This window comes from Papio anubis, chromosome 18, assembly GCF_008728515.1.
Source record: "Papio anubis isolate 15944 chromosome 18, Panubis1.0, whole genome shotgun sequence".
Classification (NCBI taxonomy): Eukaryota; Metazoa; Chordata; class Mammalia; order Primates; family Cercopithecidae; genus Papio; species Papio anubis.
In genome coordinates this window covers 39,617,198-39,634,116 of record NC_044993.1, presented here as the reverse complement: position 1 = coordinate 39,634,116, position 16,919 = coordinate 39,617,198, and the positions used below count along the sequence as shown (strand labels likewise).

General features: G+C 38.9%; 1 protein-coding gene across 3 annotated transcripts in view; it reads left to right on the top strand.

The window, feature by feature from the left end:
• The window catches only part of TENT4B (terminal nucleotidyltransferase 4B), an 85,682-nt gene extending 69,434 nt beyond the window's left edge, over positions 1 to 16,248 (top strand). The window contains exons 6-13 of one of the 3 annotated variants that reach the window (XM_031658263.1): positions 2,664 to 2,792; positions 3,532 to 3,745; positions 5,020 to 5,146; positions 5,254 to 5,357; positions 5,461 to 5,648; positions 8,763 to 8,927; positions 10,069 to 10,114; positions 15,864 to 16,248. In XM_031658263.1, coding sequence (XP_031514123.1) covers positions 2,664 to 2,792; positions 3,532 to 3,745; positions 5,020 to 5,146; positions 5,254 to 5,357; positions 5,461 to 5,648; positions 8,763 to 8,927; positions 10,069 to 10,114; positions 15,864 to 15,916 — 1,026 coding nt within the window. In that variant the 3' untranslated portion in view covers positions 15,917 to 16,248. Of the gene's footprint in view, positions 1 to 2,663; positions 2,793 to 3,531; positions 3,746 to 5,019; positions 5,147 to 5,253; positions 5,358 to 5,460; positions 5,649 to 8,762; positions 8,928 to 10,068; positions 12,786 to 15,863 lie in introns of those variants that run through there. The other 2 variants (XM_009196403.3, XM_009196405.3) reach the window with 2 other exon arrangements.
• Positions 16,249 to 16,919: the final 671 nt, after the last annotated feature.

Here is a 16,919-nt window from a genome sequence, read left to right as displayed (position 1 = left end):
CCCTAATTATTTATTCTTTCATATTCTCATTTTCTCTCTCTCCCTCCCCCTTTTCTTCTCCCTCTCCCTATCCCTCTCTCTCTTCCTCTGTCCCTCCCTTTCTCTTTTCTCTCTTTTTCTTTCCCTTCCTCTTCTTTTCTTTTCTTTTCTCCTCTTCTTCCTTCCCCTTTCCCTTTTCCTTCCTTCTTCCTTTTCTTCCTTTCTTTCATTTTTTGACACCGGGTCTCACTCTGGTACCCAGGCTAGAGTGCAGTGATCATGGCTCACTGCAGCCTCAGCCTCTTGGGCTCAAGTGATCCTCCCACCTTAGCATGAGTATCTGGGATCACAAGCGGGCCTACCACACCTGGCTAACTTTTTTTTTTTTTTTTTTAATGGAGTCTCACTCTGTTGCCCAGGCTAGAGTGCAGGGGCGTGATCTTGGCTCACTGCAACCTCCGCCTCCTGGGTTCAAGCGATTTTCCTGCCTCATCCTCCTGAGTAGTTGGGATTACAGGTGCTCACCACCACGCTCAGCTAATTTTTGTATTTTTAGTAGAGATGTAGTTTCATCATGTTGGCCAGGGTGGTCTCAAACCCCGACCTCAGGTGATCCGCCCTCCTCAGCCTCTCCAAGTGCTGGGATTATAGGCGTGAGCCACCAAGCCCGGCCACTTTTTTTTTTTTTTCAAAGTAGAGATGAGGTCTTGCTATGTGGCCCCCCCCTTTTTTTTTCCTTTTTTTAAAATAGAGATGAGGTCTTGCTATGTTGCCCAGGCTGTTCTTAAACTCCTGGGCTCAAGCAGTCCTCCTTGCTTGACCTCCCAAAATGTTGGGATTACAGGCATGAGCCACCAAACCTGACCCCTTATTGTTCTTTGGAAGGGAACTGTATCTAGACTAACTTAACTACAATGTGTTTTTTTTTTTTTTTTTTTTTTGAGACAGAGTCTTGCTCTGTCACTCAGGCTGGAGTGCAGTGGTGCGATCTTGGCTCATTGTACCCTCCACCTCCCGAATTCAAATGATTCTTGTGCCTCAGCCTCTAGAATAGCTGGATCTACATACGTGTGCCACCACGCCCGGCTAATTTTTGTATTTTTAGTAGAGATGGGGTTTTTCCATGTTGGCCAGGCTGGTCTCGAACTCCCTACCTCAAGTGATCTGCCCACCTCGGCCTCCCAAAGTGCTGAGATTACAGGCGTGAGCCACCATGCCCAGCCCACAATGTTTAAAAATACTTACTTCTCCATATTTTTGTTCTTTCCTATGCTTGCTTAGTTTGATACAATAAGCTTTTTTTTTTTCTTTTTTATAGAAGCCATGCGTGTTCACTGTAGGACATCTAGAAAACAGAGATAAGAGTAAAGAAAAAAATAGAAATCACTGGCCAGGTGCTATGGTTCACACCTGTAATCCCAACACTTTGGGAGGCCCAGGCAGGCAGATCACTTGAGCTCAGGAGTTCAAGACCAGTGGTAAAACCCTGTCTCTACAAAAATACAAAAATTAGCTGGGTGTCGTAGGCTGAGGTGGGAGGATCACTTGAGCCCAGGAGCTGGAGATTGCAATGAGCCAAGATTGTGCTACTGTACTCCAGCCTGGGTGACAGAGTGAGGGGGAGAAAAATAGAAATAACTAGTAATTTTACCACCCTAAGTAATAATAGCTGTTAAGACTTCTTTGAAGATGTTGTGCCTACTTTGTTTTCCTCAGTGGCCTCAGCCTATGGCATGGCTTACAGAGAGGAGTGAATGAGTATGTGCACAGCAAAAGGTGGACTCATTCTGTACATACTTGTCCGTTCAGGTGTTCTCTAGGATAGCCCTGCCTCATTCCCTGTAAAGCGTGGAAGGGAGGGGTGGTCTGTTTGTAGTCATCAGCCCATGTGTAAGTCAGCAGGCCGGATTCTTGTTTGCCCCAGGACTGTGGCAGAATAATCTAAAGGTCCCTAGTCTACAGTGGCGCGCCACCAAGAAAAGTGATTCTTAAAAATCTCACTGATTTAGTGCTTTAAGATGTTGGTGACTTTGTCCTTGTACTCTTTCTATTATCTGTTTACAAATGAATATTAGAGGGTCATGGTCACAAATGAGCATCATCAGTTATATGCTGTTTGTGTTTCTATCCTATAGCAAGTACTTTTTTTTTTTTTTTTTTTGAGACGGATTCTTGCTCTGTCGCCCAGGCTGGAGTGCAATGGCACGATCTCGCCTCACTACATCCTCTGCCTCCCGGGTTCAAGTGATTCTCCTGCCTCAGCCTCCCAAGTAGCTGGGATTACAGGCTCCTGCCACCACTCCTGGCTGTTTTTTGTATTTTTAGTAGACACAGGGTTTCATCATGTTGGCCAGGCTGGTCTCTGACTCCTGACCTCAGGTAATCTGCCTGCCTTGGTCTCCCAAAGTGCTGGGATTACAGGCATGAGCCACCATGCCCAGCCCTGTAGCAAGTACTTAGATGCTATTATTCCTGTGTACATGTCTTACATTTTAGATATAAGGGGAGAACCATTCATTACCTATAGTTTACTTTTTTTTAATAGCTTACTCTTAGAATGGAAAATTAAGTATGTTGTATATCGCTACCAAATTTTATAATGTAAGGACCAATTTATGCCCCTCTTAATGCTTAGATCTGTTGCTGATACAGGAATTCATTGAAAATACAATTTTCTTTTTCAGAAATATCCTGTATTGCCATACTTGGTTTTAGTATTGAAACAATTCCTATTGCAGAGGGACCTTAATGAAGTATTTACAGGTGGAATTGGTTCTTATAGTCTCTTTTTAATGGCAGTCAGTTTCCTTCAGGTAAGTCATATGGGTATACCATGCTAGTGCACACTAAAAGCAAAAGTGATCAATCAGCTGGGAAACATTTTGGAAAAAATCAAAATCAACCTGTAATTGCATTGCTTTCCTTGATTACTTACGGTTTTTCCCTTTAAACTGGGTACATTTTTATCATTTAGCAAATACATATTTTTAAATTCCTGTGAAAGAATATTTTTGGTTTTAAATCCCATATATTCTAGTATTTTTGAGACTTTTCACTGCAAATTTTAACATGCAGAATGTACGGCCTGGTTTCCATAAGCGTAAATAGTATAAGTGCCAGCAATAAGAATGTCTTCTAAGCAGCTAAATCTTGTAAGTTTAGTTGGAATTGAGATCTGCTATTTGGATGAGCAAATTCGAGTCTTAGTATTGTAAATGGGTGTGTTTATGTGGCGCAGGGTTGCCAACTGCCTGAGTCTATTTGTGAGTCAGAACGACTTTGCTGATGTCTTGGGCCAAGCCAGCCCTGGTCGGCAGCCTGGTGCACCTGTAAAATTCAGCCTTACAAACAGTCTCCCACCATTCCCGCACCATGGGACTTTAGTGTTGTGTGTAACAGCAGTATAGGCTGCTGTTATCCCATTATCAATTGACTGCTATGCTAAACCAAAATTATAATAATATTGCTTGTAGAAGTTAGAATATAATTTATTCCCCCTCTCCTTGATAATTTAGCAAAAATCCAATATAATTTCTTCTTTTCTGCTTTTAGTTACATCCCAGGGAAGATGCTTGCATCCCCAATACAAACTATGGTGTTCTCTTAATAGAATTTTTTGAATTATATGGACGACACTTCAATTATTTAAAGACTGGCATCCGGATAAAGGATGGTGGTTCATATGTGGCCAAAGATGAAGTACAGAAAAATATGCTAGATGGCTACAGGCCATCAATGCTTTATATCGAAGATCCTTTACAACCAGGTATTGAAATTAGGTAAATTTTTGGGCATTCAAAGAGAGGGCACTGTCAGTCACCTTATGATACTTTAAATTCTCTTTAGATGAAAAATGAAGGAACAACTTCTAATTGTTACTCTTTTTTCATCAAAATATTTCATGAGCAAACATACTAAAGTAAACAGACACAGACAATAGAAAAACACCTTGGAGACTTCCAGATAAGTAGGGAGTAGAATCTGTTTAACCCTAAAAGCATAGTAGAAAAGGCATTACTTATTTGGATGGATTCATGTTTGGTGGCTGCTTCTCCTTTTTCTTGGGTCCTTATTGCCTTGATTATAACCAGTTGTCAGCAATTAATGAGGCTTTAATGAGATGATCCTGAAGTCCTTAGAGGCAGCAAGCACAGTAATATATCTTTGAATTCATGAGCAGAAGGATGCAAGGAGACAATGTATTTTCTTTTTGAATTTCTCCTTTCCTCTTTGATTTTGCATGTCTCTTTGTGCTTTTTCCAGCTTCGTGTGGGCTTGAAAGTAAGCAGAAAGTAAATTCCTTCCATGCTTTTTTGAAGTTCTGTTTGCTTGCTTGTGTCCTGATTTTTCTGAGCAATATTTTTTCTTGATATAATTGTAAAATATTTAGATTCTGCGTTGTTGGACTTCAGTGGAAGTGCTTTTAGTCATTTGCTTTAATGTGTAAACTTTGAAAATGAGTAAGGAAAGGGAGTGAAAAGATACAGTAGTTGCCTAGGAACCATTTCTGGCTTATTGAGCTGCCTTATAAACATTAATAGTTCTATGTGTTTATTCACTGAGAAAACATTACATTGATTGGGAGCCTGCTGTGTTCAAAAGCATTGGGCCAAAGGACATGAAGACTTTTCAGCAAGATGATCCTTGCTTTTTAGGGGCTCATAATTTAGAGTGATAAATAGATATATAGCTAATATAAACCCAAAAAATATAGAAGTATTTCTAATGTAACTTGGGGTTTCACTCTTAGGAGTGAACAGGGCGCTATTTCTTTTGTTTGCATAACTGTTTATGTATGGAATGGGATAGTTCTTGATGGGCCAGAATACATTTCGACAACTGATACACCATAATGAAGTACCAACTGCATGATGCACATATTCAGAGACTGGGGAGCTTTGGGAACAGCTCACAGCTCAGCTTCCAGGCACAACTCTGGTGGGATAGCTATGGCCCTTGCTCTCCTGGAAGAGGGTCGTCAACATTTAGTGCACATTAAGCACAGTCAAGCTTACTATGTTACCTATATTTCTTTTAAAGGTAATGATGTTGGAAGGAGTTCATATGGGGCCATGCAAGTGAAGCAGGCCTTTGATTATGCCTACGTTGTTTTGAGTCATGCTGTATCACCAATAGCAAAGTACTATCCCAACAATGAAACAGAAAGGTAAAAGTTCATGTGTAACCAGCCCATTGTGTCAAAATTGGTTGTGGCTTCTTATCTTCAAATTAATGTTATTCCCTCCCTCTCTCTTTCTTTTTAAACACGTGCAGCATACTAGGTAGAATAATTAGAGTAACAGATGAAGTTGCCACATACAGAGATTGGATATCAAAGCAGTGGGGCTTGAAGAATAGACCTGAGCCTTCATGCAATGGTAAGATATTTTCCTTGGTCGATTGACTGAGTATTAGAGGCTTTTCTGTGTTGTGTGCGTTTAATGGGAAGAAACGTTTTCCAATCTTTTGCCACTCTTTCAGGAAATGGTGTTACCTTGATAGTAGATACTCAGCAGTTAGATAAATGTAATAATAATCTATCTGAAGAAAATGAAGCCCTTGGAAAATGTAGAAGTAAAACCTCGGAATCTCTTAGTAAACACTCTTCAAACTCTTCATCAGGTCCAGTGTCGTCCTCTTCTGCCACACAGTCCAGCTCTAGCGATGTAGTAAGTATGATAGCCTCAGCTCTTCTGAACTCAGACGCATGCACGTTCTCTTGCTGGGGTTAACGCTGTCTTGAAGGCTAAGGCTACTTCCTTTGCTTACATTTTACTGGGATATTTTAATAACTTCCATGCTTGTACTTTTTCTCAACATTTTGTTATGAAAAATTTCAAGCATACAGCAAAAGTGAACAAATTTTAGTGAGCATTCATGTACTCACCAATAGATTCTGCCATTAACCTTTTACTTGCTTATCTCATACCTGTCTATCCATCACTCTATCCATTAATTCATCTTATTCTTTGATCTATTTCAAAGTAGATTACAGACATCAGTTCCCCTAGAGTACTGTAGCTTGTGCATCCTTGTAGCCAGACTCCAATATTTGTTTATTGTTTTTTCCTTTTTTTTTCTTTTGAGACAGGGTCTCCCTCTGTCGCCCAGGCTGGAGTGCAGTGGTATGATCTCAGCTCACTGCAACCTCCGCCTCCCATGTTCAAACGATTCTCCTGTCTCAGCCTCCTGGGTAGCTGGGATTACAGGCGCCTGCTACCACACAGGACTAATTTTTTTGTATTTTTAGTAGAGACGGGGTTTAACCTTGTTGGCCAGGTTGGTCTCAAACTCCTGAACTCAAGTGATCCACCTGCCTCACCCTCCCAAAGTGCTGGGATTACAGGCGTGAGCCACCGTGCCCAGCCTATTTTTTCCTTTTGATATGAAATTGACATATAAGGAAATCTTAATTGTACATTTACTAAATTTTTTTTTTAATTTCCCTAATTTTTTTACTTTCATGGTCTAGGTTACTTGCTCATATGTTCACTAAATTTTATCAAATACATACATACACATGTATAGCCCAAAATCCTAATAAGGTACAAATATTACTGTCAACCCAAAGAGCAAGCTCATGATTCTTTCATCAATCCCTAACCCCACCCTCAGAGGGAACCACTGTTACGATTTTTTTTTTTTTTTTTTGAGATGGAGTCTCGCTCTGTCGCCGAGGCTGGAGTGCAGTGGTGTGATGTTGGCTCACTGCAGCCTCTGCCTCCCGGGTTCAAGCGATTCTCCTGCCTCAGCCTCCTGAGTAGCTGGGATTACAGGTGCACACCACCGTGCCTGGCTAATTTTTTTTATTTTTAGTAGAGACGGGGTTTCACTATGTTGGTCAGGCTGGTCTTGAACTCCTGATCTCGTGATCCACCCGCCTCAACCTCCTAAGTTGCTGGGATTACAAGCATGAGCCACCCCACCTGGCCTTTAACATTTTTCTTTCTTTCTTTCTTTTTTTTTTTTTTTTTTTGAGACGGAGTCTTGCTGTGTCACCCAGGCTGGAATGTAATGGCATGATCTTCGCTCACCACAAGCTCCACCTCCTGGGTTCAAGCGATTCTCCTGCCTCAGCCTCCTGAGTATCTGGGATTACAGGCACGTGCCACCACACCGAGCTAATTTTTTCTATTTTTAGTAGAGATGGGGTTTCACCATGTTGGCCAGGCTGGTCGCGAGCTCCTGACCTTGTGATCTGCCCACCTTGGCCTCCCAAAGTGCTGGGATTACAGGTGTGAGCCCAGTTGTTACGACTTTTTAACACCATAGTTAGTTTTGCCTGTTTCAGAATTTCATATATATGGAACCACATAGAATATACTTTTGTGTAAGGCTTCTTTCACTCAATTTTTTTCAGCTTCCTGGTTGAATTTTGTTTGTTTTTTTGTTTTTTTTTGTTTTTTGAGACGGAGTCTCGCTCTGTTGCCCAGGCTGGAGTGCAGTGGCGTGATCTTGGCCCACTGCAAGCTCCACCACCCGGGTTCCCGCCATTCTCCTGTCTCAGCCTCCCGAGTAGCTGGGACTACAGGTGCCTGCCACCGCACCTAGCTAATTTTTTGTATTTTTAGTAGAGACGGGGTTTCACCATGATCTCGATCTCCTGACCTCGTGATCCACCCGCCTAGGCCTCCCAAAGTGCTGGGATTAGAGGTGTGAGCCACTGTGCCCAGCCAAATTTTTTTAAATTGAGGTATAATTAACATAAAATTCAGCATTAAAAATGTACAATTCGGTGGTTTTTAGAACATATTCACAATGTTGTGCAGCCGTCTCCAGTAATTCTAGAACATTTCCATACCCCAAGAAGAAACCCTGCATTTAGTAGTAGTTTCTCCTAATTATTCCTTCCCTCCCTTATCCTCTGGTAATTTCTAATCTACTTTCTCTTTCTACCCTGATAGCATTTTTTTTCTTCCCCCATCCTGATAGAATTTATGTGTCAATTATAACGTAAGTTACCTTTTAAAATCAAGGTTAATTTGTAGTTTACTGATTTGATATCTAAAGCAGGCTTACCTGTTTGATTTTAACTTTATTAAGTATAGGACATGAAAAGTAATCTAAATATTGTATGTTGTTGATGACCGTGTGTCAATATGGAATCATAAATCCTCCTGTGCAAAATCTCCCCGTGTGCCTTTTTGATTCCTAGAGCAGTATGCTCTGGAGGACAGAATGCCAAGCTAGATGTCACAGACACAGGGAGATGGAGTCTTGGGAAGTGAGAGACTGCGACTCTGAGATACTGGGTAAAGTGCCAGGGCCAGGGTGGAGACCTGCAGGGAGACGTAGCATTGTCATGGCCCAAGCAGCCCAGAAACAGGTGGGGCTCAGCCCACTGTCGCTGGGAAGTCTGCACCCACCCACACCAGTATGTTTGGTTGGAATGATCACTGATTTGTCATTACAGACAAATGACATCTTGTGTCTGGCTGAAGCCAGGGACTAGGACCTAGGTTCCTCACTCTTTGCCATACTCTTTCATTTTCTATAAATAAAAAAACAAATAAACTCAGACCTCTGTGAGTTCCTTCAAGGTAAGATGTGGGCAGTGGATTTAACAATGAACAGAAGCTCTCTGATAAAATCAGTCACTTTAAATGTTTAGAGGAAAATTTAAACAAACAATTAATTTTGTAAATTCCTCAGTGTGCTTCTTTTAACTCCCAAATGTTTAAATTTAGTCTAGAGAGTACTTTAACCAAAATTGTTTTTCTTTCTGAATATTGAGTATCTAAATTACTAATATGTCACATTATAACTCATGTGACTTGTGTTAGGATTCCGATGCAACACCATGCAAAACCCCGAAACAGCTGCTTTGCCGTCCGTCCACTGGGAACCGAGTAGGGTCGCAAGATGTATCCCTGGAGTCCTCTCAGGCAGTTGGCAAAATGCAAAGCACCCAAACCACTAACACATCCAACAGCACCAACAAATCTCAGGTATGTGGAACGTGGGTTTTTAATTGTTAGTGTTTGATACAAAATATTTAGAGTTTCCTACATGTGAATAATATGCAGCATGGGTTTGAAGAAAACGCTAGATTGAAGAACAAACTTACTTTATTCTAAGAGATTCTAACACATGACAGTGCTTCTAGGAACAGGATGTCCTAAGGATCTTTGTGAGACACCATTGTAACATAAACCTCTTCAGAAATCTATTGACTGGTCCTTATAAGATGTTCCAGCCAAACTACCATATAAAAAATGTTTCAATTGTACATGAAATAAGCTGGCATGAAGGTTTTGTGAGGCCTCATGGCAGTGTGCATGTGTGGGAATAATGTATCCTTTTCTAATATTTTAATGTTCAATACCTTGTTGCCCGTGTTGAAATGATCAGCTGGCTGTCAGGCATGGTCAGTTGATTAACATTAGCCTGGACTTAAAAGGCCACAGAGATACTCTAGTTTAAGTTTTTTTGTTGCCTAGAATTGTCATTAACTGAGTAATGACTCAGAGTGAGGGGAGGAAGCCATTGATATGGGGCTCTGGCCTGAGGCTGGGTCACTCCTAACTATAACTGGGAACCTGGGAAGAGGCCTTTTGGCTGTTACCTTGTGTCTGATTTGACTCACTGAGTTCATTTTACCTCCGTGGCTTTTAGCCATGTATGCCAGACACAGACTCATCGCAAAATACCAGTTCAAGTGACAGGGTTGACAGAAGGGACTGGGGTCATGAGAAAGCCACAGGCCATGAATAGCAGGAAGGGAGCGGCCACCTGTGCTGACCCCAATCTACCCGTGTGCCTGTCATTGTCCAAGAGCCTCTTCCTGCTATGTGACTTATGATGTGGTATTTGAGTTGGTAGGTTTCTTAAGAAAACCTTTACATCCCACACACACTGTTAAGAAGGTAAGCGAGTGGTCTATGCTTTTCAATATTTCCATTAAAATAAAGTAAGGGTTTCAGAACTAAAAAGAGTTAACCCCTGTAACAGCTTTTTCTGCCCACTAGATAAGTCAGTGGTCAGTAAGGTAACTCTCTAGCCAGCATATTCCTAGTTTTGAAAGCTGCCCCAAATCCAGATGCTTTTCTGCAATACTGATGTCTTTGTGGTCGTTTTCTGTTTCTGCAGCATGGATCAGCAAGGCTCTTTCGTTCTTCCAGCAAAGGCTTCCAAGGTACAACTCAAACAAGCCATGGTTCCTTGATGACAAACAAACAACATCAAGGCAAATCCAATAATCAGTATTACCATGGCAAAAAGAGGAAACACAAGAGGGACGCGCCCCTCTCAGACCTCTGTAGATAGTCGGCGCTGCGCGGTGGACTGTCTTCTCTGTGCAATGATCTCATGCTCAGGACAGTTGCGCAGGGACTCCTGGGAGACATTCAGGAGCCTCACACTGTTCAGACGTTGATTTAGCAACTGCGTTTTTTCCCAGCTCGCCACAGAATGGATCATGAAGACTGACAACTGCAAAAAAAAAAAAAAAAAAAAAAAAAAAAAAAAAAAAAGCAAGCATAAAAGGGGGAAAAAAAGGCTGCTTATTTGATAAGTCATATGCTACAACAGGGTCATTTTAAGATTTAAAGCTTGAATGTAAAATAAATATATTTCTCATTGGCTTTATGCAGAGTTATAGGGAATAGTATTCAGTGTTGGTAGGGTGATAGAAACAATATCAGAGGATGGGGTGGGGAAGGAAAACAAAGGTATCTGATAGGAAGTCCAGATTCCAAAGGGGAAAGTGATCTGTGCATGTTTTTTTTTTTTTTTTTTTAATATTTTTGCATATATTTACCATTTTATTGTGTGTATGTATAGAAGACCATATAGGAAATTGATATTTGTAATAGTGGATTTGTTAATAATACTTTTTACATAACATTACTGTTTAAATTGTAAACAGATTTTTTCTCAGGATTAGTTTGAAAAATAATCTAAATTGTCATCTTAACATCCATATATAGGGAAGTGATTAGTTCTATTACTCAATTTGTTTTTCTCAGCATTGAAATGACTTAATAGAACCCTTGTGTCCTGCTGCAAAAATTTCTCCTCTCTAAAGAAAAGGTTTATGGTGGCAAATGATGTTTATTTTATTTTGTAAAAAAAAAAAAAAAAAAAAAAAAATACTATGTACTTTGTGTAAACACTGAAAAATCTCTGGTCATCTCTGAGAATTAACTTGCAACTGTTTTCTATAGTGCTGTCGTCTTGGGCAATGGGCAATTACATGACTTTGTGTTTGCTGCCTTTGCAGTCTTTTTTTTTCCCCCCCATTTCTTCCTAATAGGAAAAAAAACCCCAAAAAAACAAAACAAAACAAAAAACGGCCACCCATGTCTGGTCTCATTCCTGTTGCAGTGAAACTTCGAGTTCCACAGACTTTGCATGCTGGCTTCTCTAACCCTGTGTGCTGCGTGTGCCTGTTTCTCATCTCTTATTCTTTTTAAAATTCATGCTTAACTACTGTGGGAGAATAACTGTAAACAGCTTTAATTAAATCATACTTATAAAAAACTATTTTCTTATATTCCACTTTATGCTTTTGGTATTGTTGATCTTTCCAAATTAAATGGTCTTTGATAATGGATCTATTTTGTATTGCCTTATTAAGACCAAATACTTCTTGTCATCCCATTCTTTATCCTCTTCTTTCATGGAATTGTTATCATTAATTAAAACTTTTTTAAGCATTGGCTTGTTTCAATCATACTGTAAATTTTGGTTGTAGTCAGCTTTGAGTGCAATGAGATGTATAATTCTGTTATCATTACCTGTTGAGTTTGAAACTCAGTTGGGAATATTTAATATAATAGAATGTAAGTGACATTTCTGAAAATGCTTTCTTTCAGGGTGAAAGCTCTTATGTTTAGCATCAGTGTGTATGGCTCTGTTAAATACAGCCATTTCTGAGACAAGATTCTTTTATATATACATACATATAAAGTACTATTGGCTTTTAGGAGTTTCTTTTATATACATTTATGAAATACTGAAGACCAATCAGACCATTAATGGACACTTAGTGTAACTTTTTATAAAGAAAATAATGCTAAAGTAAGACCAAAACTGATGTCATCACTGAAATTAACAATTTTCAATATGTTCATATTTTAATTCACAATGGAAAAATGTGTTCCGAAACTGGAAACTCATAGTACTCGTGTAAACTGTGGAAGATTTTAAATGTGATGTTATTTTGACAATGTTTTAAATTTTTGAGTCACATTCTGATCAGAATTTTTATCGAGATGTTGAGCTTTTGTTTTTGAAACTAGTTTGTCATAACATTGTGCATAATCACAGTATTTATTTTCTAGGACAATTGTGAATGTGTAGACTTATGTTTACTGCTAAGGGAACAATTATTTATAAAATAATATTAAATCCAGTATTAGCTGCCTATTTCAGACACTTAATACTTGCAGAGATCTATGTTACATTTACCACACTGAAGTTTTTTTTTTTTGTTTTTTTTTTGTTTGTTTTTAAAGAATCACCCTCATTGTTGAAAGTAAATGTACTCTTAGGGTGCGAATATTAGTGTTCCAATAAGCATGTGATTATATTAAGGTGGTGGTAGCGGGAAGATAATCTTGATTCCATTGGGAATCTTAGGTTTTCGTAAATTTATTGGGAAAATAGTTTTTCCTGTACTGCTGAAGTTTCTTTTTGGTAAACAGTATCTTTCTAAAAGAAAAAAGCATGAAGGAGAAATTGAGGTGTGTATACATTTCCTCAAATGACCAGCATTGTATTCGTGAATACTGTGTATCTTGCAGTGAACAGTGTGGAAGCTGTTCATTTTTCAATCTGAAGTAAAATACTTTCAATAACTTTTAGTTTGCCTGCTCATTTGTTTTATACATTTCATCTCTCTATTTGACTCCTATCTTACTTCTTTTTTGAGTTTTAATACTTTCTATAAAGATTTTGTGAATATATCAGAAATGTGTCATTTATATATTATAGTCCATTCATATCCATGAATCATAACCTTCCTTTGCTAATACTTGTAGAATGGGATTTTACAAATTCTGCCTCACTCTGGTGACATTTCTCTGGCAGTCATGTATGTGTACCTGGCCATTAGAAATATTAATATTTAAATACTGTTTTTTAGAGGTGCTGATGGGTTGGTGAGGTGTCAGCACAAAATCTTATGAGTTATGTTTTGATGATAAAAGTATATCCATTTTTTCCCTCCAGCTTTAAGGTGACTGTGAAAGTGCCTGGTTTTGAACGTCTTTGTTTGGTTTGGAGATGTTGCACTCAGTTTTCAAATCTAGCTTGGATCTGTAGGACCTATGTTTTTTATAAGTAATTGCCCTCCAGTCTTCAACAGTTGATTCTGTTATATTTTTGGCCTGTTTTGAGTGTACTTTACCTTTACTTGCATTTTGAGCCTTATTAATATTTAGCCTATTTGATTTGGCTCCAGTATTCCTAGATGAAATCTGCACAGGGCAAAACATGGGCAATAGGGTGAGCATTTTTACTTGTCTTTTTCCACTGGAACCTTATATATCTCCATGTGTTTTCTGCTCATTCCCTCCCCCATGAAATGGTAAGTGTACTTGTGTTTGCCTGAACCTATGGACTAGTGTTTGGGGTTTCTGGAAACACTAGAGGGTCAGAAAAGAGTAATAACCACGTGAAGTGCAGGATTCTCTTGCTGTGACGTGTTCGTTGCAAAGCCCTCTCCAGCGACTGGGAGGTGTAGTTGTTAAGGTTGATCTGTTAGAAATCACCATTATGAGGTATTAGTGGTAAATGTTGCTGATATTTTTATTGGTCATGACTACATCTCAGTTTTACTTTAATATTGATCTATAGTTTGATCAGTTCCTTGAATTCTAACATGTTGATTTCTCAATGTTTCTGTCACTAACCAAGAATGTTTCTAGACGGTTGCTTCACAGTCAAAATTAAATGGTAAACTATCAAAAAGACATTCCCAATTTTGCTGTGATAAATATTGAAACATTAAAATTAATGAACAGAAGAATTTATTCTTACCCATCTATTCTTCTTCTCCTAGTTCATTACACTTTTTCAGTTACTGGAAAGGCACATTCTCTAAGTATTTGGTGAGCAAAATATTCTATAAATGCCTCTAACAAACCTAATTGAATATAAAAGTTACATTTAGTAGTTACTGTTGATAGTAATTTTCATTAGGGTCATAGTTCATCTAGTAAAATATTTAGAGAATGACGTTAACATTCCAGCATTAAAGTGGGAACAAAGATTTGTATGTGAAATTCCTTGAAAGAGTTCATCTTGCCTTGGTTTCTGACCCTCAAGACTAGCTACCTGCCATCTTGTCAGAACATTTGTGGGTAGAATAAGTGTTAAAGATCAAATTTTAATGTGCTCCTTGATATTTAACATAGCTAAGAAACAAGCCAGATTTTACTGCAGAAGTTATTTACATGATTTGAAAACTCGACCCAACTGGAAGCCTTTTTCTCAGTCATCTTGTTCTGAGCCATCTTGACTTCACACCATTAGCAACTTTTTTTTTGGTCAAAGATAATGAGCTAAATATACGTAGATATTGAATGTTGACAAAATTATTAACCAGAAAAATTGCTTATAAAGTCTGCTGATCTATTTGATATCTAGAATTAAATATTTGAGGACAGTTTTTAGTTAGTAAACTGCTAATGTTTATTTTACTGTCTCTCAGGTTTTTGGTTTTTTAAAAAAAATATGTTTGGCCTTTACATTTTCTATTTAAGTGTGTACTTTATTGAGTTTAACCTTGTCCGTAGCCTAGTAGCCTGAAAGAAAAGGAGGCGGAACCAGAGAGATGGATGTAGTGCATTCCTTTTGGTTATTATAAATTTGTGGATTTACTGAGAGATATTTTAGCTATGTCAATAAGAACAGCTAATGATGTGGAAATCAGGTGTTCTCTTGTGTATTTCAGTTTTTATTAGTATTTGCATATCATCTCTAGTTCTACGTTTTAACTTAACGTCCTTGTGGCTTCACCACTGAGGTACCTTTCACTACACCAGCTTCTGTGTGGCCTGGTAACATGGAAGGTCTCTCCTAAGGACAGTCTGGACATATTTTGGGGGAATGTTATTTATCTTAAAGATGCCTAGAAACAACGCATATAGTACCAGTGAGAAAGTATGAAGTAAACAAGTTGCTCAGGCTGGGCATGGTGGCTCACGCCTGTAATCCCAGCACTTTGGGAGGCTGCAGTGGGAGGATTGCTTGAGGCCAGGAGTTCAAGACCTTTGTCTCTTAAAAAAAACAAACAAAAACCTGAATGGTGAGGTGGGGTAGAATTGGGTAGGGGAGGGAAAGGGGGACTTGGAAAAGCATTCCCCAAAGCCAGTGACTTGGTGAGGTTCAGTACTTGCCTCTTAGAAGTTAGCCCATGCCTTTCAAAGAGAGTGAAATGATGGGTTATCAGCCACATTCTTGGAGTTAATATGTTTCTTCATCTTTCAATTTGGGTTCTGTGCTATTCATAGCTCTTCCCTAAGACCATTTCATTATTACCTCTTATATTTAGTTGCAATTTATCATAATATGTTGTTTTTGTCCCTAAACTTAATCTCCTAATTTTAAGATCCTCTCTGATTTTTGCATATTGAAACTTGCAGAAGTCACTTTTAAAAAGTCTTTTGAAAGTCTTGCAATCCTAAAATAAATCAAGCTTGTTTGTTAGAAGTGTCATGAGTCTCCAGTCTTTACTACTAAAAAGCAGCCCTGCCTTAACGCACATTGTTATGGGTGACAAGTGACGGACAACAAGTGTAGTTTCTGGATATAAAGAGTGAAGGACTATTGGGTTAAACATTTTTAGTGGAATATACATAGATATGTATATTTAGAAACTTTGGTGAAGCCTGTATTTGTTTTTAATAACCTTTTCATTTATTTCCTTCTTTGATTAGCATTGTCTTCTGTGTTAAGAAATGTGGACTCCTGTGAGGTGCTGGAGGTTTGAATCATCTTGAAAACTTTCCAGTCTTGTCTAGTTACCACTGCAGAGACACTAAGGAATTTACCAGAAAAAGATATTTGATACAAATGATTTAAGAAATCTCAACATTTCCTGAGGCCATATCACTGGGCAACCAGTGATGAAAACTATGAATGAATTGCACACCTGGAAGATTTTTTAAGCTAACGACAGTTTCTTCAAAGATGTCAATTATTTGCCTTGGAAATTTTATAAATTGCATTTCTATGCACATCTGCCCCTAGTGCTTACCACTTGGTTTATTATTCATAATCTGCAATTCAATAAAGGCTTTGTGCTTTCATTTATCTTCAAAACCTCTGGTATGAGCCCTTATGTAAAACCTGAATGACTACTTTTTCTAAAATTTAAAGACAGCTCTGTTTAGGCAGGTTTTCTTGTGCACATACGACATTTCTGTGGCTAGTTCTGTAAGCTGGTTCTCATCCTTTTTAATACTAGTACTGGGAGATGCTTGAGGATGTTGTTTTCATCCTACTCTGTCCTAGACAATGATAACCGTTTGACTCCCCCCCCCGCCCCAACAGCCGCGGAAGATTATGGAAACTGATCTCATAGAATTTGGTTATTCACAAATGCCAGCCCAGTTTCACCCTCTACTTTAATGCAGGGGGTTATGCTTGCTATACTAAGCAAATGAAATGCATTACCATAGGTTGGGCAGAGTAACAAGTAACAGATAATTACAACAGAATAATGAAAACAGTTCTCCAGAGAAGTGAGAGAGGCAGGGTTAGTAACCAAAGTGCAGCCTAAGGCATGTCTCAGAATTTTCCCTCAGCAGGGTAGGATTTGGTTTGGACTGGTCTGTCTGCCTGGGAGCTAGCCAAGCGGTGACCAAAAAAAAATCTCGGATAGTTTCCCGTAAGATAATCCCAAACTGGTTTAGAGTGAAGGTGCTCAGCAGCATGTAGACAACTGGCGGGTGAAACCAGACTGCCCACTCCAGCGCAATGTCTTTTTTTCC